The 26,457-nt window shown below is 34.4% G+C and overlaps 3 protein-coding genes across 4 annotated transcripts; 2 read left to right on the top strand and 1 right to left on the bottom strand.

The window, feature by feature from the left end:
• The first annotated feature begins 5,931 nt into the window (after nt 1-5,931).
• On the top strand, nt 5,932-11,684 carry LOC145568203 (NADH dehydrogenase [ubiquinone] flavoprotein 2, mitochondrial-like). Its single transcript, XM_081627640.1, has 10 exons — nt 5,932-6,091; nt 6,208-6,240; nt 6,365-6,430; nt 7,929-8,045; nt 9,056-9,133; nt 9,218-9,323; nt 9,423-9,469; nt 9,574-9,651; nt 9,741-9,806; nt 11,292-11,684. Exons 1-10 carry the CDS (start codon nt 6,026-6,028, stop codon nt 11,397-11,399), a joined length of 765 nt encoding a protein of 254 aa, XP_081483766.1. The 5' UTR covers nt 5,932-6,025; the 3' UTR covers nt 11,400-11,684.
• Nucleotides 11,685-12,834: 1,150 nt separating this feature from the next.
• On the top strand, nt 12,835-21,344 carry LOC145568202 (protein OSB1, mitochondrial-like). Of its 2 annotated transcripts, none has more exons than XM_081627638.1 (5): nt 12,835-13,301; nt 16,342-16,480; nt 16,572-16,655; nt 16,759-16,869; nt 20,832-21,344. In XM_081627638.1, exons 1-5 carry the CDS (start codon nt 12,946-12,948, stop codon nt 21,006-21,008), a joined length of 867 nt encoding a protein of 288 aa, XP_081483764.1. In that variant the 5' UTR covers nt 12,835-12,945; the 3' UTR covers nt 21,009-21,344. The 2 variants fall into 2 exon arrangements, with proteins under 2 accessions (XP_081483764.1, XP_081483765.1); XM_081627639.1 differs by having other exon boundaries at nt 16,572-16,656; nt 16,763-16,869.
• Nucleotides 21,345-23,303: 1,959 nt separating this feature from the next.
• Nucleotides 23,304-24,674, bottom strand: LOC145567146 (auxin-induced protein 22D-like). Its single transcript, XM_081626381.1, has 2 exons — nt 24,268-24,674; nt 23,304-24,143 (listed from the first exon to the last, which is right to left on the bottom strand). Exons 1-2 carry the CDS (start codon nt 24,486-24,488, stop codon nt 23,768-23,770), a joined length of 597 nt encoding a protein of 198 aa, XP_081482507.1. The 5' UTR covers nt 24,489-24,674; the 3' UTR covers nt 23,304-23,767.
• Between the last annotated feature and the right edge of the window lie 1,783 nt (nt 24,675-26,457).

Raw genomic sequence — 26,457 nt, 5'->3', positions numbered from 1 at the left:
TTGTTGTTGTTTATTAGACCATTTTTTCTCATTTCTTTTACCCTCTTCATTCCCCCAAAACCCTCTAAGTTCATTCCCCACCCCCCTAGACTTTTCCATTCCCATTCCCTAGCCACCACTACACCACCATACCACCACCCTTCTACCTACCCAAATCACCGGAAACCTGCACCACCACACCATGGCCAGCCATGTCACCACTCGCCTCCTCTCCCCCACCCCTCGCCGCGCCTCCCTTCCCCTAGCTGCCCATCTGCACTCCCGAAACCCTATCCTATCCCCGTAAAAACATAAAAAAAAAACCTTCTCCCTCACTGTAAAACGGCCGGCTAGCCCTCCTCTACCCTCGAAACTCTAGTGCCTAGGGTTTCCGACTGTGGGGGAAGGTCGGACAGCGGGTTTTTCGAGGAGTGAAGGATGATTTTCGAGGGAGGGATGTTTCTAGGGTTTTTCGGGGTTGATTTTTGGGGAAGGGAGAGCCACGCGAGGGTCGGCGAAGGTGCGGCTGGTGGTTTGGTGGACGAATGGTGGCTAGAAAAGGTGGTAAGTGAATGAATTAGGCGGTTGTGTGGTGGTGGGTTGATGGGATTGTTTCTCTTTGTTTTTAAAACAAACAACATAGAGAATATTAGGTATTTTCATTCCATTTCATTCTCTTCCATTTCCTTTGTTCATTCCATTCCGTTTACCACGGGTGAACCAAACGGCCCCCGAATATTCTACGTTTGGGTTGATTGTAGATATTTTATCCATGATCACAGCCTAGTTTAATATAGTACTATAAATTTGAATAGCCCTAATAATCTGGGTTTTGGGTCTTATGGGTAATAGGCCCAACTTGATTTAATGTTTATAATATTTAATGTGTATAATATTGTTATTCGAAAGGCCCTAAAATCTGGGTTGAGGGTCTTATGGGTAATATTGTTATTCTTGAAATTTTACAGGGAAAAATTATTCTTGAAATATTTAACGAGTGTAAATTTAATACTACCTCCGTTAATTATTATGTGCAACTTTAGAATATTTTATATCTCACAAATAATACCCTAAAGTTGCACATAATAATTAACGGAGGTAGTATAATTTTGTTTTTTCTCAAATAGAAAGTTGTATCGTTTACGGCACATGGACTCTTATTTAATTTCAAATCAATCTCATGAGTTTATTGAATAATATCGAGAATGTGCCTCAATTATCCCTCCACCACATGTTACTTGTTTGACGATCTTTAGATGTTAAGACGGTGGAAAACTTTCTGGTGAGGTTTCAAAATGACGAAATATTCAATAGGGAGGGATTTGATGTTGTTGGTCAAAAACCAAAAGAGGTACAACTTTTGATCTAATTACTGTATATAAAAGTTATGAATAATTAGAATGTCAGTTTCATTATTTCTTTTTAAAATTCTTGGAAATAGAACGCATTAAGCCTCTTCATTGACTGGCACTACGGTGTCGGCTGTAATATCGAGGATGAAGACATAGATTGATGCCTAAAGTCTTGTGTTTTACGCTACGGTGGTGTGTTGTATGAGTTAAGAATTACAGATGGATTTGATGATATGGGTAAAAGTGTTTACATGGGTGATGGTACACCTATCTAGGTGATTGTAAATATACTTAACAATCATGTGATAGAGTTACTAGTTTGTAAATATTTTCATGTAATTTGTTAATTAATTTGTAAATTATATATAATTTGTTAGTTTATAAATGGTTTTATATACTCAGTTATTTTATGTATGCCTTTTATTCGAGTCTTTCCAAACCTTTTTCCCCTCCAATTTCAAATCTAAAAGAGAAAATACCTGTTTTGGCTTACAACAGTAACTTCAAATTCTTTGTTGCTCGCGATTCCATCATTTTGAAATCGTATCAGAAAATTTTCTATTGTCTTTACCTCCAATGATTCTCAAACAAACAACATGTGCTGAATGGATAATTGCGACATCTCATTGTTAGTCAATAAACACATAAGGTTTATTTGGAACTAGATTAGAGTTCGTACGCCATGAACAATACAACTCATTAATATCATAAAAACAAAATTGATATTAGGAAAACTAGGAATATTTAATTAATCATGCATAACAACGAATAAAAATCTACTTGAACTATAAATTGCAAGTTGGGTCTATTACTCTAATATTTTAAATTTATAGTATTTCAAGAATAGTTTTTCCCTTTTTGTTCTTATACACATTAAATGTTAAATATTACGTATTATACACATTAAATCAAGTTTTCAACAAAAATTAAAAAAACTAGATGAAAGTCCGTGCGATGCACGGTTTTTTATATTTTGTTTTGAATATTTCTCGTGATTTCTTAATCTTTATCAATTTTTTTTTTATTTAAATATGTTAACATAAATTTCACATAAATGTTTAATAGGGTAAATTTTTCTTGCATTATAAGTTTTAATTTTAAATTTTTTTATGAAAATATCATGTCATTCATCGAATATATTTTGATAAAACCATTAATATCAAAAGATAATTTTTTTTAAAAAAATAAATTATATACTAATATCTAAAGATAATTTTCAGTTTTTTAAAAAGATAATTTTCAGTTTTTTAAAAAGATAATTTTTTATATTTTTTAAAAATAATTTACATCCTAGTACTTAAATGTTAAACCATATAATATTTTGATTAATTTTCTTGTTTTTATTATTCATTAGTTTTAGTTATGTGAAAATTGCATTTATAATTAATACATAAATCATAAATATGGTATGATTGGTATCTCATTCATCACAAAATTAATCCAATCCAAAGGGACTATGTTTTTTCTAATAAATATTTTGATAAGAACATTATTAAAAAAAATATACACAAACACATGTAACAAAAATTATTAGATACACATAAATATATATAAGAAGTATTATAATTTAAAAAAAAATAATAAAAAAAACATATACCTTTTATCTTTTATTTCAGTAGAATCACCAACTTCATCCTAATCGCTAGAACAACAATATTCTAGAAAAATTGAATCATTAATTTTTTGTCATTAACATCGTGATATTGCTTCTTATTTGAAACGATTGAAAAGTAACTAAAGGAGTAAATTTTTCCTTCAGTCAATTTTGCACGAAAGTGTTGAACACAGTTGGCTTTAATTTGCCCGTAATTAAAAATAAGAAATTAAGTTAATTTAATAATTTGATTAAGCCACCTAAATCACCAATTTTGTATTGATACGAAATTTTGCTGGTCCAATGCGTCTATTTATAATAATAGGTGTCTTAATTTTTAATTGTACTATTTTTTAATTTAATTAAATTTTAATTTTGATTCCAATTTAATCATATCATAAACGCTACTATCAAATTTTATCTTATAATTTAGTGCACTTATCTTTAATTTTTTTAAAATAATTTTATTTGTGGTTTTTAATCTGCGTGGAATTGAAATTTTAGATATCAAATATAATTCGATACTTTTTCCTACGTGGCAATATAATTTTTTATCATTCGTCACTTTTTCTTATGTGGTGAGTGAATTTTTTAATTCTAAAATAAAATACAAATCTAATTTTTAATTGGTCAAAATAATATCTTTTCTTATGTAGCGCGCCGAATGCTCTCCAAAAATGCCTACTTTATATATATATATATATATATATATATATATATATATATATATATATATATATATATATATATATATATATATATATATATATATATATATATATTAGATTACAAATTAAATCAAAAAATTTTAATTGGTCAAAATAATATCTTTTCTTATGTGGCGCGCCGAATGCTCTCCAAAAATGCCTACTTTATTTATATATATATGTTAGATTACAAATTAAATCAAAATTGCGAAACAATAAAAAAAAAATTTAAACAAAATTTCAAAAATATCTACTACTCCATTATAAACCGCAAGTTAGGCCTATTACCCTTAAGATCCTCAATCCCAGATTTTTAGGGCCTTTTGAACATTTAGTAAAAAAATCTGAATGATTGCAAATTTTGAACATTTAGTAAAAAAAACCGAACATCGTAAAATTTGAACATGTAATAAAAATATCTGAACAATCACAATGTACCGCGCCTATACTTTTGAACATTAGTAAATAAATCTGAACAATTGCAAATTTTGAAAATTTAGTAAAAAATCTGAACATCGCAAATTTTGAACATTTAGTAAAAAAAATTCGAATATCGCAAAATTTGAACATTTAGTAAAAATATTTGAACAATCGCAATGTACCACGCCTTGAAATCGATCGGATTAGCTTCAACAATTCATCTTCGTCACTACTTGAAGAATAATTTGTCAAGTCTCTTAAAAAATGTTAAAAATATTATGAAATTATACACAAATTACAAAAATTTAACTAATGCTAACTAATGAAGAAATTTAATTAACAATTAATAGCAAATTCAAAGAAATCTACAGAAATTTTAGGTTGTTCAGAAATATAATTTACCTTTCTTCCATGCTAGTTCCTCGATTTGCAGAGGAGAGAGAATATGTTGATGAGAAATTGAAAGAGGAAATGAAAAAAATTTAATTGTTTGTCAGTTATTTTTCTTTTAGAAAAAATATAGTTGTGTGGGAAAGAAATTAAGAAAGAAAGAAAGTGAAAATGTATAATGGGCCGTTTTTAACTAGAAAGAAATAACGAGAAGTAAGCGTATATGGGTCGGTGGTCCAGCTAGGATCATGGTTCACAATAGACTTATTGTAGAATTTGTTATATACACCCGGGTGCACCGTACACCCTGGTAATTTGCTCATTTAATAAATGAGCAATTTTTTTTGCTCATTTATTAAAAGAGCAAAATTTAAAGAATAATTAACTTGGGTGTACAGAACATACTATCGACTTATTGATGAAGAGGTTTGAAACTTTGAATATTCTCTTATGAAAAGAAAATTGGTCGAAAAAAACTTTTAAACCAACATTTTTGTTCAGAAAAGACCTTTTAAAAATGTCTTGGCAATTTATAACCTAATTGTAATTTTTTTTCTTAAAGACAACCAAGGACTACTTTCCAGCGTTGGCTAGACTATTTTGTGCGTTGACTCCCTCATGAGCCCTGCACATGTTTATCTTCGTTGTTCGGTGAATAGCGCGACACCAAGTATTTGATGTTTTTCCTAAGAGAAAATGAGATAATGGAAGGGGGGAATGGAGATGAAAATGAAATGGATAGTAGGGTTTCAAGAGGTTTTTGAGGTTTGTAACACAAGTTGTTGTTAATTGCCATTTTTGTGTTAAAATTAGGCTTTTTGTGCTTCTCTCGGCGACGCCAAAACTTGTTGTCAATTGTTTTATTTAACGCCGATATATGTGATATTCGTGGTTTTTTGGTGATTTTTCTTTTTGATGCGTTGAGGAGAATGTACAAGTTTCGCAACATGAGATACATTGTATTTTTCTTAGGGGAGAATATTTTCGTCAAACAAGGAGGGTTATTGTGTCATTTCAACAAATGAGAAGATTCACACGTTAACCCATATATCCAGTGTTCTCTCCTAAAAAAAATAAAGTAAAGGATATTTTAACAATGGATGTTGAGAAATTCTTCAACAATGGAGGAAAAGCTCACAAACGACAAACACTTACCATTTGGAGTTAACCATGTCCTTGATACAAATCCAATACACAACTTTGACTATTTATATTTTCAACTATACATTTGGAGTATGATTTTCTTAAAAAAAAAAAGTTAGATAGGTTGATAATGTACATTGAGATCAACTAACAACTATGGTAGTAAATATCGGTCATTTTTACATATTTTCTCCGTTTCATATTAATTGACACGTTTTAATTCACAAACTCTACTTTGATTAGCTTACGACGACACTCTTTCCGCAGCCCAAACGCAAGTCCACATTTCTCAACTGGGCCAAGTTTGTGGCAACCACACTCACCTCGTTGCTCAATTGCGCATCATCTGTATCACTACACAAAACCATCGTTCTCTTTCTCTCTCTCTTTCCTCCCAAATCTCCATTGTTGAAGCTTCCATTTTCTCTCTCCTCCCAAAAATGTTCGCTCGTAGGGCAGCCCAACGGCTGCTGGAGATCCGTCAAGTTTTCCGTCAATCTCCTCAGGTTACTGCCAATTCCTCCATTTTTATCGTCGAATTTTGTTTTCTCTCTCCTCCATTTTCTACCAATCAAACGAGACGTCTGAAAAATTTTCTCTCTCCTATTATTATTTTTTGCAGGTTTCTCGATCCTTCTCATCTGCGCTCAACTACGTAAGTTCTTGATTTGTCATTTTTTTGGGTTGACCCGTTTACTTGAATTGCATTTTTTTGAGCTAAGTTTAATTATTTAGGTTTGTACTGGAATGTAATTTGTTTCATTTGATATGATTGACAGCACATTGATACACCGGATAACAATCCTAACAATCAATGGAAGTTCACTGAAACAAACAATCAAAAGGTGAATAATTTTTTTATTTTGTGTTAATTTAACTTGAATTTCAACAATTTAGCTAATTTTATATGCATTTTTCTGTTGCAATTTTGGTGTTTATGAATATAATTAATCATTCATAGATGGAGTATGATTTAAAAGTTCATTGATATTAAGTGTAAGTTTCATGTAATATATTGCAAGTATTTACCAAGCTCATGATTAGTGTATATGATTGTACAATTTAAATGTATAGGATAATTTGATTTAGCTTATGAAGATAATTTTTTTCCAAGAGTAATTCCGTAGCCGATTTTTACCCTGAGATGAGATACATTATGTACAATGGGCCAAGGATCAATTATGGCATTGAGGTGTAGATGACATTGTATTCATCAAGGGATACAATGTTTACAAACTTAATGAACATGTAAAAACTATCGGACAACAAATTGAATACTTTAGTGCAGTCATCAAAGATGTGAATGTGTTAAATTATAACACAAATGTACCCTAGTTGGCTGTAGCTCATTGTTATTATGAGAGCCCTTGAAAGTATGATAAGCAAACCTTGGATCTAAGAAACATATGCTCTTATCCCTTGCCAACAAGAATGTAAAACGTATCCCCGAGGAGTTTGGACTATTCAAAATGTCAGGTTATGAATGCAAAAGATATTCTGATACCTAGAGACCTGGAGTTTATGATGAAGGGTTTGGCTCTAGAACTTAACCATTATTTTGTCTATGAACATTGGAAATTTGGGATGTTAGAATTCCTATGTCTTGTCTATCTTCCGTTGAAGTTGGATCATCTCTCCATTCAACTACTTGAGCTGTTGATAAGACGTCTAACAGAATCTCATCCCTCGTATAAGGAGTTGTGTGTTCACATCAGTCTTTCAACACTATGTCATTCTGTTTGTACCAATATTTGCTTCAATCTTTCTCTGTCCTCTCTACTAGGTGGTCTACCTGTTATTGATCTTTATTGCTTGCGTTTATCTTTACGTTACCCTACTCCCTCACCTCCCCCTTTTCTGTTATTTTGCACTCTTCTTCCAGTTTCCTTTACCTAACTGTTTATAATGGGGTGTTCTTGTACCACTCTTAGTGCTACTGTTTCAGTTGTTTGCCTTTTAGAAATTGTCTCTATACTACTTGGAAAGTTCCGACTAAAGTGTCATTTGCATAATACTATCTCAGAATATTGTCATTTGCATAAGCACTGTAAGATGGCTGTTTTTGCATCAGTTTTAACCTTAAAATCCTTTTCTGATTATCTATTCATTTTCATGTCAGATATGCTTTTAATTGTTTCCATGTAAACTTGAATTCTATTGTTGATGCCTTTAGTTTTAATTAATTAGAACAATTAGCATTACAATAATGACAGGCTATTTTCTCGAAATGTCTACATATTTAAACCTGTGCAGCGATTATATGTTTCAAGCTTTAATGGTGGCAAGTTATTTTAGCAGTGTTAGAGATGAGTTACATTTATGACTTCTTAAATTTGATTGCAGGTGAAAGAAATATTGTCTTTCTACCCATCCAATTACAAGCAGTCTGCTGTCATTCCTTTGCTAGATCTTGCACAACAACAGCATGGAGGTTGGCTACCTGTTTCTGCTATGAATGAGGTATGCCTACAAAATGTCTTGCTTATGGTTTTGTTCTAAATATAATTTAATAATTTTCAAAAGATTTACTTATTTTGATTAGAATATAATTTGGAGATTGTGATGGTAAGGAGGAATTGAAGGTGTGCTAGAGTCATATAACATGGATGCAGTGATCTATAATGTATCGGATTAAATAATTTTCTTACATACTACTTGGCTACAAGCCTACAGTGCTGAAGTGAACTTGATTTGAAGATTTTGAACACATAACCACCCCTCTTTCCCGTGGCCTCACCCAAAAAAGATGTTATTCACTATTAGGCTTGTTGCACTAATGTAGACTTAATACTATATTTATATATTCTATACTAGGAACTAGGGATATCTTTGATGCTCAAAGTCATGGATAATAAAATTTTGGAATTAAGAAGTAAAGTGTTTTAACATATAATTGGACTGTCAAATTTTGATATGCTGATATGGATATGGCCTCAGTTAAGTTACATGCTGTTCCTTGGGTTCTTCTTAAGTTATTGAATTGATTTTTCATTTTTGGAATAGAGATTGTTGGTTGAGGTTTCAGCAAATCACACTTATTCCATATATATATCCTGGGTATTTAATTCATTGAATATTTTGTAGCTCAGTGTCTTGAATTGTGCACCAGATATCCTAATTTTTTAGCATGCATGCTCTTTAGTCTTTACTGTCTAGAGGGGAAATTAGTAAAGCTATGATGACTACCATTTGTTTTTAATTTGCCAGAGCTTTGACTGACTCCTGACTCTTTGTCGGTGTATTTTGAAAATTCACATCAATGTAGCAATCTGAGGAACACTTGGTTGTTCTTTCTACAAATATAAAGACGTAACTGAATAATATCTCTAGAAATTCCTTTTGGAATAAGTAATTAGCTTCCTCGCATGAATGGATGAAATTAAGAGAGTGATTACTGCATTATAGCATGTGTCTTCTTTTGCTCAAGATACTTGGATTACTTTTTCTTTGAATTGTTGTGTATTATGCAGGTGGCCAGGATTATAGAAGTCGCTCCTATCCGTGTGTACGAGGTTGCAACTTTCTACTCGATGTTCAATCGAAGCAAGGTTTGAAATTAATGATTGGTTGATTTCCAATTGTATTATGGGATACTTTCCTCTTGCTTCATCAAATAGTTGTCATTTATTCAGGTTGGAAAATATCATCTTTTGGTTTGTGGAACAACACCTTGTATGATCCGTGGTTCACGAGAAATTGAAGAAGCCTTATTGAATCATCTGGGGGTGAAGCGAAATGGTTAGTCGCGTGTATCTTTTTCTTATAAGGTTTCTTAAAGACCCTCGATGATGAGATCAGGAATTGTTTAATAGTTTTTGTTTGTATTCTCATCTACAGAAGTGACAAAGGATGGTCTTTTCTCTGTTGGAGAAATGGAGTGCATGGTGAATGCTTCCTCATTTTTCTGATTGTTTGATGCAGTTTATTGCACTTCTCTGACTTTGATTCTATATGAAGTAAGAAGTCACCTTGTGCTTTATATTAACAGGGATGTTGTGTGAATGCTCCTATGATAACCATTGCCGACTACTCCAATGGATCTGAAGGATATACCTACAACTACATTGTAAGGCTGCCTTTCTCACTGTTAAGTCATCAATTAAACAAGTTAAGGCATGTCTGGAAATTTATGTTTATGTGCTCTGTCAAATGCAGGAGGATGTCACTCCAAAGCGTGTTGTAGAAATTGTTGAAATGCTGAAGAGGGGAGAGAAGCCACCTGTAAGTCTACTCAGCTGACTTCTTTTTTTTTTCCCTTTCTCAATAAACCCCTGGACTACTGCTTTGAAGTTTTGTTTGTTTACTCTTATCATATAGCAAGGCTTATTTAGTGGACAATTAGGCAGAAGCTGATACTGTGAATTCTCTTTTATTTAATATATCTTATACTATTATGCATGAAAAATGGAAGTGAATCATGTATAAATTTAGTCAGAATTTCAGAAAAAGTAGTAAGAGGCCAGATACAATCCTGGTCAAGCTGTCAATTTATTTTGACATCCTAATTGTAGGATGAAAAAGCTACATGTTCTTTCTGGTAGTCACTGTAAAAGAGAAAAAAGGACCTTCTGGAATCATATTTTTTATCCTAATAAGTTCTACGCTTGCAATATGTTTCTGTACAATCCTGATGAAATTATGATAGTGAGTAGCTCACTGTTACTCTATTACTCTAACTAGTTAGCCTCTATCCTCTACCTGTTTCTTCCGATGTACCTAGGGTAACTTTCAGAGCTCAAAAACTCTCCCTGCAAGGCTGTAATTGCTGTATGGGAGTTTCTCATTCCGTCTAATAGCTACAGCTAGTAGACCAAGTCTCTTCATGTCTAGAAACATCCCTGAGATTTTTAATGGATAGCTACTGAAATAGTCTCATTACACGCTCCACAGCCCAAGGGTATGCAGTCTCTGTCATTCTTTATTATGTGTTATTTGATGTTGAAAGTGCTCTCAATCTCCTCCTTGATGCTGCAATTTTTGCTCATCACTGTTTTGTATTGCTGCCAACGCTTCATGTCATTGATCTTGATGCTCCTTTGATTTTGTTTTTCTATGCTTCACTTCAGTGCTGGATATGATTGTTAATCTTTGGCACAATATTTTAATGAATTTGTTTTAATACTATCTTTTGTCGGTCTTCACAAACCAAAAACAACAATACATGAAAACACTACTAATATGCTCATGTCTTAGCCCCCATTATGGATTAGAATAGTTATTTTGTATTTCAATACATATGCTAGAAATAGTAACAACTACAATAACTACAGTATATATATTTACAAGGGCTGTGTGATTCTGAATTCTGCACAGCCGTTAACTTCTCTAACTTCCGTTTAATTACAGTTACACCCGTGAAAATACCAGTTATGTTAGAAAAACATTGCTTGCCATTCCCTGAAGACCTTTTAAAATACATGGTTGTGAAACTTTTGTACTTATAGATGCACCCAAAAACACTTGATGGTACTTAGGGTTGGACACAAAACGAAAGGAGAAATATTTTTCTAACTTTGATGTTGCCTTGAAGAGCATTTTTCATTTGTATCTGCTGTTCTGCCTTTATGCTGACTCTGCATAATGCATTTCTAACTTGACCCTCCTGTTAATCCTTCTGTGTAATTTTTTTAATATTATAGAGTGATGGGAGTCAAATAGATCCATGTAAATGCAATGCACTGCTCTTACTCTGATTTTCTGTTTCAGCCTGGCACCCAAAATCCAAACCGATTCAAATGTGCTCCAGAAGGAGGAAATAAAACATTGTTAGGTGAACCAAAGCCGCCTCCATGCAGGGATCTTGATGCTTGCTAAGGTGGCAGCTGCAGGACGATGCTTCAAATAAGCGATGTTTATTTCAACTATACACCATGTTGCTCTGAAGAGCTTGTAGCAATTTTTTTGTACTGATGCCATCGCTGTTTCCATTTTCACATCTCTGGTGCTTTATTTTAGTTGTGATTTTAGGTGACAGATTGTTGTACGGATGAGCTCTTGCTGACCTGCATGAGCCCTGTGATTGGAAGAACATAATAATCCTTGTTACTCTGTATGTACTTCTGGTATTACATGTGGAAAAAGCTTTCAGTTGAATAGTGATTTTTTTGGAGCTTGTTGTACTTCACCCTGTATTTGACTTGGTAATATGCATTACAACGTTGCCAAACATTGATATTGCCTTACCCCTTCCATCAATTTTATATAGTTTATGATTTACCAAAAAAAAAATAAAAAAAATAAAATTATATAGTTTATGAGGGTGAAGAAAAATTTATAAACGAGTAGGAAGGAGGCATGAAGCTTAACGTTATGTTTCACACTTAGGGTGCGTTTATACACAAGTACAAGATTATCTCTTAACTAAACTTTAGTGATAACTGATAAGAATCCTAACCTTGGGCATGAAAGCTTATAACCTTATACCAATTGGGACGCGAAACATGTATACCTTGTTATTTTGGGTATTAAATTGTGGATGGATATTCCCATTTTGACAGCAATGAACAACACCTTTTGTATTCAAGGGTAGCTTTTTTGTTCATTTTGGGACCTCTTAGTTAGGGTTTATCTTTTTAAGTTTTTCACTAGGAAGTTAGGGTGTATCTTTTTAAGTTTTTTTGTATTCAATCTTTTTAAGTTCACTAGGAACAAAAAATCTAGGAGGTTTCAAACGGTGAAAAACAACATCTTTTGTATTCACCTAAGTGCACATAGGGTTCAACTTCCTAGCAGAGATCCACCTGATTCATTCATTGATAAGAGTAGCGCTTGATAGGGGTGTCGGATTAAAACCTAAATCCAATTTTTATCTATCTAATCAAATTAACAAGTTTTAATTTTGTTTTTCAAGTTCTGTTTGGTTGGGAGTATTAATAAGCTTAATTTGGCTCTATTTTGTTTCTCCTAATAAGTATATTCAATCTTTGAGTAATTTAGTTATGTGATTTTTATTTTACTTTTTTGTTTGTTGATAGAAATTCGTGTTGCTAGCTCTATTTTTTTTTTTTTTTTTTTTAAAATCATAGTACTAGAATCCGCTACTTGAAGTAGCAATTTCCATTTCTAAAAACAGCCACATCAAGTAGCGACTTCTCTTTAAACCGATAATAAAATAACGATTTATTTTCCACTTGCTTACGTGGACTGAATTTAGGGAATTTATGAAAAAATGACCGTAGTTTGGGAATGGAGTCTTTTGGTAGTATTATATTGGGAAAGAGCTCATAAAAAATAATCACTTCCACAATCACGAGAAAAACCACAAATACCGCCTATACGGCATTGAAGGATACAATCGTCCCCAAGCTTTGGCGCCGAGACAAACTCAAAAAAACACAGAAAGCCAATATTCAACACAAAAATGGCAACATTAACAACAACTTTGTGTTGCAAACTTCAAAATCCTTTGAAAACCCTAATACCCATTTCATGTTCATCTCCATTAACCCCTTCAATTATCTCATTTTCTCTCAGGCAAAACATCAAACACTTGGTGTGCAAGACATTGCCGCGATGTTCATTGGACAACCGAGACGCTTACGAGTCTTCTGGAACATACCCACGACCCTCGGACATTCAGTGGAAGAAAGAACTCTGTAATTCTGTTCAACTTATTGGCATTGTTGCATTGCCTGTTCAATTTAATCAACTTAGCTCTGGCAAAGTTGTTGCTTCTACCCGTCTTGCTGTTCGGAAATCTCCCACTGATACTAGTTGGTACTTTTAAATTTCGCATCTTTTTTAGATTATGATTTAAATTTTCTTAGTATATGATTTGGTTTTATAAATTTTATTGTATTGCTCTGATGATAGCGGTTGAGTTTGTGTAATTTGGTGTTTTCATAGTGGCAATTGGGATAGTGCTGGAATTTGGGAATTGTTTATACTTTATCGAGCATGTGACAGGAAGTCGTATGATTCCGTTGTCGTGTTTATTTAATGCCGGGACTAGAGTCACTAGTCAGATTGTGTATTTGTGTGAGGGAACAACTAAATTGAGAATGTGTTTGTAGTTGGTGTTTAGTTCCTAAAGGTTATGAGATTTAGACACAACTTTGATTTTGTCCCTTTCAATTTAGGTAATATTTAGGGTGTAATTTGAAGGGACCAAATTTTGTGTAGGATTACTTTGTTGAGAATAAAGAGTGTAATTACCATAGACACTTGTTAATTTTCAAATGAAATGCTTGGTGCTTATTAGAGTTTGAGTATTTCTTTATGGAACAAGGGAAAATAAGGTTTGGATGTTTTGGTTGATTTATCATGTATAAAAGCAATAGCTTTGGCAGCTGTAATTGTAGGTAAGGCAAATCTATGTTTGAATTGAGGAATCAAAGCTTTTTCTAAGGAACTTATTCGATTCATTGATGGTCATTTCGCTAGCTTTTTTTGTTGGGTGAGGATGGCTTTCCCTTCTATGCATGATGATAATTGGGAAACATGTTCTTACAATTTGAAAATTTTGACTTGCCTGACTAGACAGATGCAATCTTGTGCTGTGTTCATTAAATCCTGACTGTGGTTCCTTTTTTTATAAAGCTTTCTACTTAATATCTTGAACATAGTGGCTAGCCACATTTAGAAGACTGAAATTCCTTAGTTGTATGCCTTTAAGGTTCATTAATATCAACAGTTGGTTGTTAAATAATGTATTTTTCAATTTTTTTTGTGGCAGTGAGATTCTTTTTTTTTTTTTAAAAGATTCATTTTTGTTGAGATGGAAGATTAGGTAAAGCCTTTTTTTTTATCCTCTATTGTTAATTTTCTGTGAGCCTTCTTCAGTGATTCCTCTGGTACCAAATAGTGGAACATATGTACTTATGTATGGATGCTTTGTGCGACAAATAAGTAGCTAGCTCACAAGTCATATATTTCCTTGATCCAATATTCCAATGTGTTTGCATTTTATTTTATTTGTTTTAAGAGTGCTTGAATTTATATGAAGCTTTATAAGCATAGTCCCTTGTTCATATCCATGGCAGTGCTTGTCCAGCTCCAAACATATTATATTCTTTATATACTCCCATTACCACGTCTTACCACTTCAAAAATGGGATTGAATGGTAATGGGAATTTAGGAAGAAACACTCTTTGTTTGGGGATGTTGACATGGGCATTTGCATGTAACTTCCTTTATAAACACTGTACTATATAAAGTCATCACTATTTCCGCCTACCAATCGGGTGCTGAAAGTATCCTCAAGATTGCACTCATGTTTCTCTTGGATTCTTGAGATCATGTCTCCCTTCAAAGTCAAGGTTACTGATGTAGGCATGCTATGATCTGATGGGGCTTAGTTGGTCACAGTAGGGGTACTATGCCAGTATAAATGTTTGCTGCATTGCTCCATCAATAGAATACCCTTGCAATATGAAAAGCGATAGGAGTTGAGAGTAAAGTTGGCACTTTGGAGGTTCTGAGTATTGCCGTGAGTTCAGAGCAAAATATAAAGTTTCATGGAGATTTAGAGGAACACACATGTCAGAGAGAGATTTCTGGGATTTCCATGCGCACACTAATGAGTGCTCTAGATATGTAAAGATAGTTAGATTTATAAGTGTGGCTAAACTCTCCAGCTAATAGCTAAGAGCTTTTGGGTTGGCATGGGATTTGGCTAATTCATTGTCCATCTTTGTCAAATGCAATTAGATTCTGAAGGTTACTTTCAGTTTGTGTAGTAAAGTAAACTAGGGATGTTATTGGTTGCACTGACACAATAATTTCCAGGTTGTTTACTGATTCGTTGTATACTTGTATTCTCTTAGGGGACTTTGTGTTTCTGTTGATTACCCTTTTCTTTATTTAAAATCTTTTAGTAAAATATGCGTGGTTCAGCTAGAAATTTGCATCAAGTAACTTAGCTACTTTTTGTCTTAGTTACTGCCAAAATCCAGCTATGTGTACTGTGTAGTTTGCCATCAATTGCATGTCAAAAACACTTCTTGCTCCTCTTGCCAGAACCAAGACCCTTATAAAAGACTACACTGTGGGTAAATTGAAAAGTGAATTTTATGTTCAGCATTTGATTTGATTTAATCCCACTCATGGGATTAAGGCTTTGATTGAGTTGATTCATCAAATGCAAACTAAAACCTTTTGTGGTAAAAGTATTAGGGCCTGTTCTCATACATTTATTTTCAGTTCAGTTCATTTCAGCTCAGCTCTAATCAGTTCAGTTCAACTCAGCTCGGATCTAATCAGTTCAGTTTATGTCTAATGATATTGCTAATGATATAAAGCTAAATTTCATTCTTTTAAGCTCTTATTACAACAACGACAATAATAATAATAATAATAATAATAATAATAATAATAATAATAATTAATAACATTGTATTAATTAGAATAATAAAGAGAGTGGTATATAGTTGGGGGGGTTGGCTCTGTTTAATTTCGTTCCAGCTTTTTCTTTTTTTTTAAAAAAATTGTGATAATTTTTTACAAAGTGTTTTGTGTTCTTTTGTCATAATAATATTTTATTTTTTAATTAAATAGTATATGTTTTTAAAATATTTTGGGGTTTCATGTTTTTAATATATTTTCCATAAATATTTTAATTATATAGTATATTTTTCTTAAATATTTTAATATGTATATTTGTATATATACATATGTATAATAATAAATAATAAAAGATCACTAATCCGTAGTTAAAAATCACTAATTAATAAGTTCAGTTCAGCTCACCTCAGTTCAGTTCAGCTTAGTTCAGTCAATGAGAACTGATGAAGTAAGTCAATTGTACTTGTGTTGTAGGATCAATTTGACATTTTGGGAAGATCTGGCACATGTAGCTCATCAGCATTTGGAGAAAGGTCAGCAGATATATGTCTCTGGCCGTCTGGTGTCAGATACTGTTGAAAGTGAAGATGGGAAACAACAGACTTACTACAAGGTTAGTTATGTATGATTATAATTCTTGCACCTTGCTTCATAGCTTTGTATATGGTTTTCTAATATGCAGACTCATAATTTATGATTCTCAGGTAGTTGTTCAGCAACTAAACTTTGTTGAAAGGAACTCTTCTTCTCCAGTGGTCTTATATGATGGCAGCTCTGGTTCAACAACAGGTGATTAATTTATTTAGCAGAGTTGCATGGGCATGATTTTGGAATTTTCTTTTTTATTTTGAATGTTTCAGCTGACATGATATTTTATTTTATTTTTTCCTTACAGTTGGGAAGTTTGACAACTCTGCTTCAACTAATAAGCTTTCCACTCAAGAGCTATGGCAAGCATTTTTTGCCAATCCAACAGAATGGTGGGACAATAGGAAGAATAAGGTAGTCCATTGAGCTATGTATCGTTTTCTGATTGCTTTCATTGCTAGGTCAAATATGAACGCTCTTAAGGACAGAAAGGGAGTATTATATTGGAAAGGCCTTAGGGGCCGTTTGGTTCGCAAGGGGTAAAGGGAATGGAATGAACAAAGGGATTCAAAGAGAATGGAATGAAAAACCATTCCATGTAATATGTTGTTTGTTTTAAAATAACAAAGGGAATCACCACTACCTCAACACCACCACCAACACCACCACACAACCCCTTTTCATTCACTTTCCCACTCCTCCGGCCATCCCACCGTCCAGCCACCACCTTGTCGGAATCCTCCGGATCCCGTCGCACCTCCCCCATCCCTCCCCTCCCCGGAATACCTTCTCCTAATCCCTTTCAATTTGAACCCCAGAAAACCCATATAAGAACCCTAAAACCCCAGAAAACCCCTATTAAGAAATCCAACAATTTCACGTTTTTCTTTCAATTCGAACTTCGAGGAATCGAACAAAAAAAACATTCACTCGTTTTTCTTTAGTCGAACTTTGCTCGTTTTTCTTCAATTCAAACTTCGCTTGTTGGTGGGGGGACGGTTTTCCGGGGAGTGAAGATATTTTCGGGGAAGGGGAGGGATGGGGGAGGTGCGACGACCTTCGGTGAGGGGTAGGAGAGGTGAGAACAAGGGCAACGAGTTCCGAGGAGGGGTCGGGGAAAGTTTTCGAGGGAGCTGCGAGATTTCCAGGGGTCGGCGAGTGGCGGGGGAGAGGCGGCGAGGTTGCTGGGGGTCGGCGATGGCCGGTGGAGAGACTTCGTGGTTGCTGGGTGGTTGTGCGTTGTGGGTAGGGTAAAAGGGTGGTGGTTGATGTGGGCATGGTGGTGGCTAAGCAAAGGGAATGGAAAAGTCTAGGAGGGTGGGTGGGGAATCAGTTTAGAGTGATTTTGGGTAAACTCAAAAATAAAAACGGGTAAAGGGAATGATTAAAAGTGATAAACAAACAGCAACAAAGGGAATGAGGGTTGTTCATTCCCTTTCCCTTTGTTTATTAACCCCAACCAAACGGCCCCTTAGAGAAATGAGTTCAAATCGTCTAAAACCTTGCCTCTAGCTTCCTATTGTGAACATATGGTGGTGGTATAAAGGCATGAGTTAAGAGAGCCATTAACATGACTCTAAAAGCATAATTTTTTATTTCTGAATGAGAACTTGCATTTCTGTCCAAAAATATCTCTTATGTGTGCACTCTGAGCTTTTTGATTCATCTTTGACCCAATTTTGGGAGTGGTTTTGGAATGTGGTTTACTGATGTAGTTAGCAATTTTGGCGTCTTCCTTCCAACAAAAACTTGATTTATAGGCAAATTACCATTGAAAATAATCACCTTAGTGCTTATTAAAGGACCACATATGTTTTGCGTTGTAGCCTTTTAAGTTAGGCTCCGTTTAAGCCGATTTTATGACTAGTGATGTTAATTTTCTCATTGCTGACTTGATAGTCTTTTTCCTAAAGTTCTATTGAGAGAATCTGAAATAGTCACAATAATTATTGCATACATTTGAGCATTTGAAATGACACTAGGATCTTCAAAGTCTCATAGGCATTGAGTTGCAGTGCGGGTGCTTTTGCTGGTTGGGGTGTAAGGACCAGCATTTTAAGTAACCTTTCCTAAGGTGGCTTTGAGTTGCCATGACAGGGGCTTAAGCAACACATGGTGCCTGCTCTTTAATTTTTTTCTAAAGTATGCGATTAGCATCTTGAGGGTCTCGTGGGTGTGGGCTATTTCTGTAGGATAGCTTCACAAAGTGCTATATTGGATGTGGTGTCTTGTTGTGGTTTTGATAGGCATGTGGGGCCTTCAGTGAAAGCTTGTTATTAATATACGTAGGTTTTTATCAAGATTTCGTTGGAAGCGCTGACACGTCCAAAATGGTGATTGGTTTTACTCCATAAAATAGACTTTTCCTTGGTTAATTGCTTGCTTGATGTCATCTAGGGTCATATGGCCACTTCACCAACTTTGGGAATCTTTGTCAAGCTCCACTTGGGAACAACTTTTAGGGTCTCATGAGTATTGAGTTAGCTGTTCAGAAGGAGGGGGGTGGCAGAGGGGAAAGAGAGAGAGGGGGGGGGGGGGGGGGGGGAGCCACCAGAAAGATCTTTTACTATTGTATATTGAGAAAAAATAAGGAGGTATGAGTTTAAGCCTTTGAAACAGGCATTATGCAGTGCAAATTTGGATCTGTGTAAAGACTAATCTATTGATTTGATGGCTAATAGAGGGATAGAGCCATCAGCATTCTGTAGGACTGCCATTTGTTATCTCGAATTCGTGATTGCTAATTCCTAACAGAGCCATCTGATACCTCAAGGGTCTTCTATTGTTCTTAAATACTTAGTGAAATTTGTGAATTGTGTTTTCCCCCTTCAGTTTGTAGCAGTGTTACTGGACAATATTGATATGGGTTTAATGATGTATGTTTAAGGCCATCTATGATTATCCTGACCATCAGGGGACCACTCACTTTAGGAGAAAGTCCATTGCATCTTAACATATAAAGACATGATTCAAAACTTAAGAAGTACGAAATTAACTTTATAGAAGGTAGTTTAGGTCATCTATTTTTTTCATGTCCATCTTTTGACCTTAGGTGGCATTAAGACCCTTTACCCAGATTTGTGAATTTTTCTTCAACTTTTAAAAGGGCATGACAAGTGTGAGTTATAGCCTTCGAAAATGGATTCACCATGAATAAATTTGTAGCTTTGATTGCTATTTGGGATTCTATAATCTAAAGTGAGTGCAAATCTGCAATCCTCCCGATTTCAGGTGTTATTTGGGTGCTGACTTGGTTTTGCAGCATGAGTCATATGCTTCACTATTCATTATGTAATTCCTTGCATATTGATATTACTTGAAATTCATAGTGTACATATTGATTTCTTGAAAAGGTAATTATCCTATGTATATAACTTGTGGCAGGGTCTCACCAATGGAGTGCTAAACTGCTAATTCTCCACTAAATCTTCTGTAACTTGGGTTTTGTTCCATTTCTTGAAAAACCATTATCTGAAATTTTGTAAATTAATTGAAGTTATTGGAACTTGTGTGAATTTTTTCCAAAATTATCTAGTTGTGAATCGAACTTTGATGGTTCATACCTGGGCTTATTGGAGCTTATCAGAAGTTAATGCAACTTTTTTGGACTTTTTTTCCTGAAACTTATTATATTTTATAAAGTGAATGAACAAAGTGCTGGATGTTGGATTACACGATCATGATGAGCCTCACGTTGCAAACACCTCATCTGAGATTCATGATTCATGCTATTGTCCATTCTCTGAGTGCCTTTTTTTTTGGGGTGTGTGTGTGTGTGTTTGTTTTTGGAGCTTAAGGTTCTTTCCAAAAAAATCATGTTGAGAAAATGTGTAAACCCTTAACAAGGTCTCAGGGGTGCAAGTTATGTAACTTTCAATATTGATTTTACTGAAGCTAATTTTAGATTCATTGTCATTTGCAATCTTAAGCTCTTAATGATGAAAGCCTTCCCTTTAGAATTATATTGAACTACAAAGTATAAGAAACTTTTATGATACTTAAGTGTGATGGTCTGTTTAAAAAATAAACAGTTTTGAGTTTATATTTACATTACTGAATCAGTTTGTTTCCAATTTAGTTGGACGTTATCTTAGACACTGCAGTAGTTCAGTGAGTACATTGTTTTAGTAATATACAAGTATCAATTTTATCATTTTACATTTCTGGATTGTCCACCGCGCACTTTTGTTTAGTGTTCTGTTTTGTTGAAAGTTTTCTTTATGGGTCTCTTGGATTATTTCCGTGATAGTTTCAGCTAGTAGAAGGTTTAGTCATTTAATTCCTGCCTATATGGATTCTGCCCTTGTTGGGACGGTGTTGATTTAATTTGGATTTGTTCAATTCCTCACTTGTTGCTGCTGATATCTGTTCTGCAGAAAACTCCCAAATATCCTGATTTCAAGCACAAAGACACTGGCGAAGCTCTGTGGGTGGATGCCAGGTATAATCCTCCATGGGTGAAATCTCAATTGGAAATATTGGATTCGAGAATGCAATCTTTTCAAAAGCAGGAAGACTCAAGTTTTTCCAATTATTTCAATGGTGGTTACTAGATGCTGCGACATCTTTGCTGCTATTGGATCAGTTCTGTATAATTACATGCTCATTTATTGTCCATTTCTGCCCTTTTGTAGGTTGATTTATGAACTTTGAGCTTATCACCTTTCTATTGTACAGTATGTTATGGTATTGGTGTGTGTGTGTGTGTATTTTTTTTTTTTTTTTTTTTTTTTTTTTCCGTAGCCTTTTAGTGTAATGTACATTTTGCCCGGAGTCTATCTTTATGTGAACTTGTTTTCACTAATCTATTCTAAAATAAATCTTTTTGAGTTGTGATGAATTTTGTGCAGTATTTAATACCAGTATTTATTTTTCACTTGACTTTTGGTTGAACACAAATATTGTGGAAGATCAAGTTGCTGTCAAAAGTTGATGGATACCCAAATAATATCACATGATAATGTTGTATATGGTTGGCAGGATGCTAACAGGTCTAAATGGTAAAGAATATAAACCCTCAATGACATTTTTCTACTCACCCTTTTTTCAGGATATGATTCCATTTTTCCTATTCATCGTTTTACTGGTTTAATTACCGGGACAGTGATTTGTTTCTTTGGTTGTTCTAATGACATGGTTGATCCTCTATTTCCCTTAAAGCCTTCTTTATTAAGTAGGAGAGTAATTCTCTGGTCTGTGATAACTTAGCGTTCGACATGCTTTTCTGACTTCTGAGCTGTGTTTCTTAGTGACTTGAACCTACTTGACAAAGAAGGGGGGAAATCAGTTGGTCACTAAATTTTTGCCCAGAAATGAGTGTAACTGCGGATAACTGGATCTCTTTGTCTGTTACTTTCGTCTGGCAATAATCAAACCCTTGTATTTATGGTGAGCCACTGAATCTGTCTAAGGTCGGGTCGATGTACTGACAGTTTGGTTTTCAGTTAGCTTTTAATGGTTTTATAAAGCCCTGTTGTGCGTCCCTAAGCTTTAAGGGTAGTTTGACCAACTAATCTCACATTCACATACACTGTACTTTTCTTCATTATACTTTATCATCAATGTTTGAAGGATTAGTGTTGGCTTCCTTGTGAACAAAGTACCTTTTAAGAAGGGTCAACCCTATAATCAGTCTTAATTATTTTCAGATCTAGTTTTGATTTGCAGTTGTAGTCATTTTTTGTTAATGAAGTAATATGTCACCATACAACTTGCAATGTTCCTGCCTATTTTTTGCACTGCACATGGATAATAAGCAAGTTAATGGCGGAATTGGCTACAAAATCTTTTAGCAGTGAGTATAATGAACTTAGTCTGGTTTGATTATAAATTACTCTAGTTTAGCAAATTATCCTCTGTAACGATTTCATGTAACTGGGATTTAGTTATGATAACTGATCGTAAATCCACTATACGGTCCATGAACTTTAAGATGACATTTTATGTTACAGTTTAGGGCAGTTTGAATATTCTCTCTTTAGGTCATGTTTGATACTTTTTCTTACAGTACGTTGTGGCAATGGCAGCGTCAGCAATTTCTTAATTTTGGAATAATGATGATACCTCTTTTATATTGAAGACATAGGAGTATGTCCTGCTAAAGTGCTACGGCTAGTCCCTTGCTATGTCTGTGACGGAACTTCCTGCTTCTGCTTATCAGTAGCAATTTGGTAGAATAGATGACTGCACGAACCTTCATCTAGCTTCTTTCTAATAGTTTATAGTTCTAGAGAGTTCTAGGGGCTAGTCTGGCTAAATGTAGTCTGAGAGAATTGTATATGTGCTACTTGGACTTGAAACAAGAACTGAACAGTAGATTTGTACAGATGCAGGTAATAAACATCTGTTGCTAAGGCTTTCTCATTCTTACTTCTGATATTCTGGTCTAGTTGAAGTGATCCTAGTGTCATGTTACAACTCAGGGGGTGAGGTGGATAGAACTCAGAACTAGACACTCTACTTTGGAATGAAGAGTCTGTGTAACTTAGACTACGATTTTTACTATGATTAATTCAAAAAACCCTTGCCTCTACAGATGTCTGAACTCAATGAACATTTGGGATATGATTCTATGGATTTGTTTCCGACTTTCAAATATATCTGTGTTGTGGCCAAATTTAGCTAAATTTTCTTCAATCTCATGTTTCCTTTTTCTGTGAGATGATTTTCATGACATGGTTGCTTTTTAATATTAGAAATTTTACACTTTTCAGGTGCTGGATCTTAATTTGTTGAAATCATTTTTGTTTCTACGAACATCAAAGAAAGTAAATTCTGAGGATATCTGAATTCTGAAATGCAAGTATTGCTAGAGGAAATGGAGAACACTTTAAAACACATAAAGAGTATATATCATGTCAACAATGTCATTGTTACTTTTGGCTTTTTTCTGTCATATCTATATTTCTTGCATTTGTACAATTGAATCTTAGGCAAATACATATATATCCAAAGTATAAAAAACAGTACAGGTTTTGACTTTTGTTATCAGTTTGTTGCTGCAAAACCAGAATGAAACTCAAAACCATCCAAGAAGGTCACAAGAAACCAAAATAGAAAACAAAATGAAAAAAAAAGGGAAGAAAAAAAAAAGAAAAATCTGATCTGACAATTCCCTGTATGTGTTCCTAAGCCTCTCTTTCAGAGAGACACAAAGTAAAAATTAAAAAAAAAAAAAAAAAAAAAAAGAACAAAGAAAAACCTCGAGCAGAAGCTTTTTTTGTTTGTTTGTTTGTTTGTTTGATAATCTGCTGATTCTATATGTTGTGAGTTTTAAAGATTGATAATCTGCTCATGTGTTTGTTTGTTTTTTTTATAGACATCCAAGTCCCTTTGCTTCTGAAGACTTCATGATCCGAAGCCTTTTGCAGGAGGTGATGAACATCTCCCATGGTACATCTCCAACCAGCATCCAGTCACCGTCCTTGTCTTCGTAGGTGGGTGCTACATCAGATCCATTATATCCGTCTCTTTCGGAGTATTGTCCGATACAGATCTTGAACATACTTTCCATAGCCTTTAACAGCTCTGGATAACTCTGGTACATCTTCAGGTCAATCTTCCTCAGGTATGGAGCTCCATCCATGCTTACTTTCACAAACATCCCAGATGTATCAGACTCGCTTTTCTTGGTCTGAAGGGTGTTCTTTCTGTATGAACGGATTGGTGGCCATCCAACAATTTGTGCCCTGCAAATTTGATGATGAAACACGTTTAGTTTTCGATTCATTTCGTATTATTATTATTGTTTGATTGATTATTAGTCTGCATTTTGTTATTTTTTTTAGGTATGATTTATGAATCAGAACTTACTTGGAAGGAGGGGGGCAATCTTCATTTCTAGCATCAGAAACACTAGAATTGTTTGTTGAAGAGGAATCCGCAGGAAGTTGATCAGGTGATGATCTCTTGATACTTCTAGTCACATTATTAGAGTTAGATTGATTTTCAGGCTCTTTGCTCCCTGGTAATCCTAACCTGAGCTCAGTTGCTTCGAGATGGAGGTCGTTTTCGTATGTCTCGGACCTTGCCATTGTTTCTTGATCGATAATATTCTTAGAACTAAAATCAGATCAATCCTTGTTAGAGAAACGAAAGACTCCGAGTTTGGTTTGTTGGTTGATGAACTGTTTGATCAATATGAATATGACAGTTGCTAATGATCAGAGAAGAAAACTCCTTTTGGCTATTTCAAAGCTTGAGAGAATGAAATATGTGCTGAGTTGTGATGAGGAGATAGGAAGAGGAGGAATACTATTATATAAAAGAGATTGATTAGGCAAGGGAGACAGAATAAAACACACATCTAAGTCGGAATTTATTCTGCTTTCTAAGGGGAATTATTTATTTAGCCATCCACACTAGAAAAGCTAATCCGGGGCCACGCGCCTCGTGTGGACCGTCTGATCACAAGGGTCGGTGGGGAAGACCCTTAGATGGATGACCCAAACCCGAAGCACAAGCAGTGTTATATGATCTTTAGTCCTGTGGGGTTTAGTTTATGGTTAAGGGTCTTCTTTTGTGTTTACCTTTGTTTATGGGCACAATATAAAACAGCTAATGGGTGTTGGGATATTGCATTGTGGTGAGGAGACAGTGGAGGGACAAAGAACAACCCAATTAGTCTAGAAGACTGTGGACCCAGTTTCGAATCAACGGGCGATATGGATCCTTGATTCGATTTTAGAGCCGTTGGATCACGAGGAGAGAGACACCGAGACCTTGCTCACCATGTGATCAAAGTCCCCACATGGATGATGATGGATGTTGCAATTGCATACCAATGTTGAGAGCATGACCATGTGGTTTAGAGGTTATGTTTATATTAAGGGACCTCTTCTTTGGGTAATACTATTGATTATTGATTTTTCATGTTTTGCCCTTGACATGTGGGGTTTCAGTTTAGGTGATACCCTAATTTATTGCTAACTCATCAGACATTTTAGACTTTGACTTATAATTGCAGTCTGAATTATTGTCATCATATTCTACTGTTATATGTTAGTCTGTTATTTAACTCATTGAACCTGTGTTTTAATTCCTTGTTCTGGGTGAATTCCAGTCAAATTTGCTTAGCAACCTTTTGTTGAACATCTTTTTGAATTCAATCAATTTCGTTAATTATTAGCCAAATGTATAAAGAAGGTTCCTACGAACTTTCTCATGTTTCTGCTAAATCTGCAAGATTTTCAGTTTCAGGTGCCTTCAATTATACTATTACTAGTATAAAAGTTTTGAGATAATTATTTGATATAGGAAGTTTCATCAGCATAATCCCCTTTTCTTTCCTAGTGGAAGTTGTATATATGACTCATAATCAGTTAAAACTTACTGATATTTTAGTAACTGCTCTAGTTCTTAACATATTAAACTGTCATATCCTGAAAGGCCTGTAACGATATTCTGCGTTGGACCAAGCTAGAACTCGACATGTCATTTTCGGAAGTTTCAGGATCTGATACTCTTACTATATAAAATTATTGTAAATCTTGGATTTTAGATTATGTAGTTGAGCAGATAAATTATCACTCTTAAGGGTGTGACTATTGGGCTTGACATGATGGTATATAATCTGATTTTGAAGCGACCTGAAAGAGCTGATTTTAGTTACTCATGTGTTTTAAATAGTTAAATTACAAATAGACTTGAACCGAACTGATTACCAAATTACGTTACTCATTACCTGAACAAGACCCTACCCGACTTAATTAACATGAAACGACTTTTTCATTGGCTAAAACTGTGAAAACTTTCCAAAAAGTTGCGATTTTTTAGTAGTTTCCAAAATTTTATTTTAGTAAATCTTGTTCATATGTGATCAATCTGTTGTGGTCCATAGATCAGGCTGCAATGTAATAAATCCCTGAAAATCAACTATTGTGCACATTTTCTACTAATAAAGATTTGCCACTACATTTTTCTTGTATGATTATTGCTGGTACTTGTCACAACAAATGCTGAGATTTTCACGGGCAACTACCCTTCTTTCAACATCCTTTTGCT

The sequence above is a fragment of the Chenopodium album genome, chromosome 11 (genome assembly GCF_948465745.1).
Source record: "Chenopodium album chromosome 11, dcCheAlbu1.1, whole genome shotgun sequence".
Classification (NCBI taxonomy): domain Eukaryota; kingdom Viridiplantae; phylum Streptophyta; class Magnoliopsida; order Caryophyllales; family Amaranthaceae; genus Chenopodium; species Chenopodium album.
Note: the sequence above shows the minus strand (reverse complement) of the source record. Positions and strands in the feature narration are given on the sequence as shown.

Excerpts from the sequence above, each read along its gene's own strand:
- LOC145568203 (XM_081627640.1), top strand. The coding sequence starts at position 6,026 with ATGTTCGCTCGTAGGGCAGCCCAACGGCTGCTGGAGATCCGTCAAGTT. Across the intron at positions 6,241-6,364 it reads TCTCATCTGCGCTCAACTAC|CACATTGATACACCGGATAA; the intron begins GTAAGTTCTTGA and ends TATGATTGACAG. Across the intron at positions 9,652-9,740 it reads GATATACCTACAACTACATT|GAGGATGTCACTCCAAAGCG; the intron begins GTAAGGCTGCCT and ends TGTCAAATGCAG.
- LOC145568202 (XM_081627638.1), top strand. The coding sequence starts at position 12,946 with ATGGCAACATTAACAACAACTTTGTGTTGCAAACTTCAAAATCCTTTG. Across the intron at positions 13,302-16,341 it reads TCTCCCACTGATACTAGTTG|GATCAATTTGACATTTTGGG; the intron begins GTACTTTTAAAT and ends CTTGTGTTGTAG. Across the intron at positions 16,870-20,831 it reads GGGACAATAGGAAGAATAAG|AAAACTCCCAAATATCCTGA; the intron begins GTAGTCCATTGA and ends TCTGTTCTGCAG.
- LOC145567146 (XM_081626381.1), bottom strand. The coding sequence starts at position 24,488 with ATGGCAAGGTCCGAGACATACGAAAACGACCTCCATCTCGAAGCAACT. Across the intron at positions 24,144-24,267 it reads GATTGCCCCCCTCCTTCCAA|GGCACAAATTGTTGGATGGC; the intron begins GTAAGTTCTGAT and ends TCAAATTTGCAG.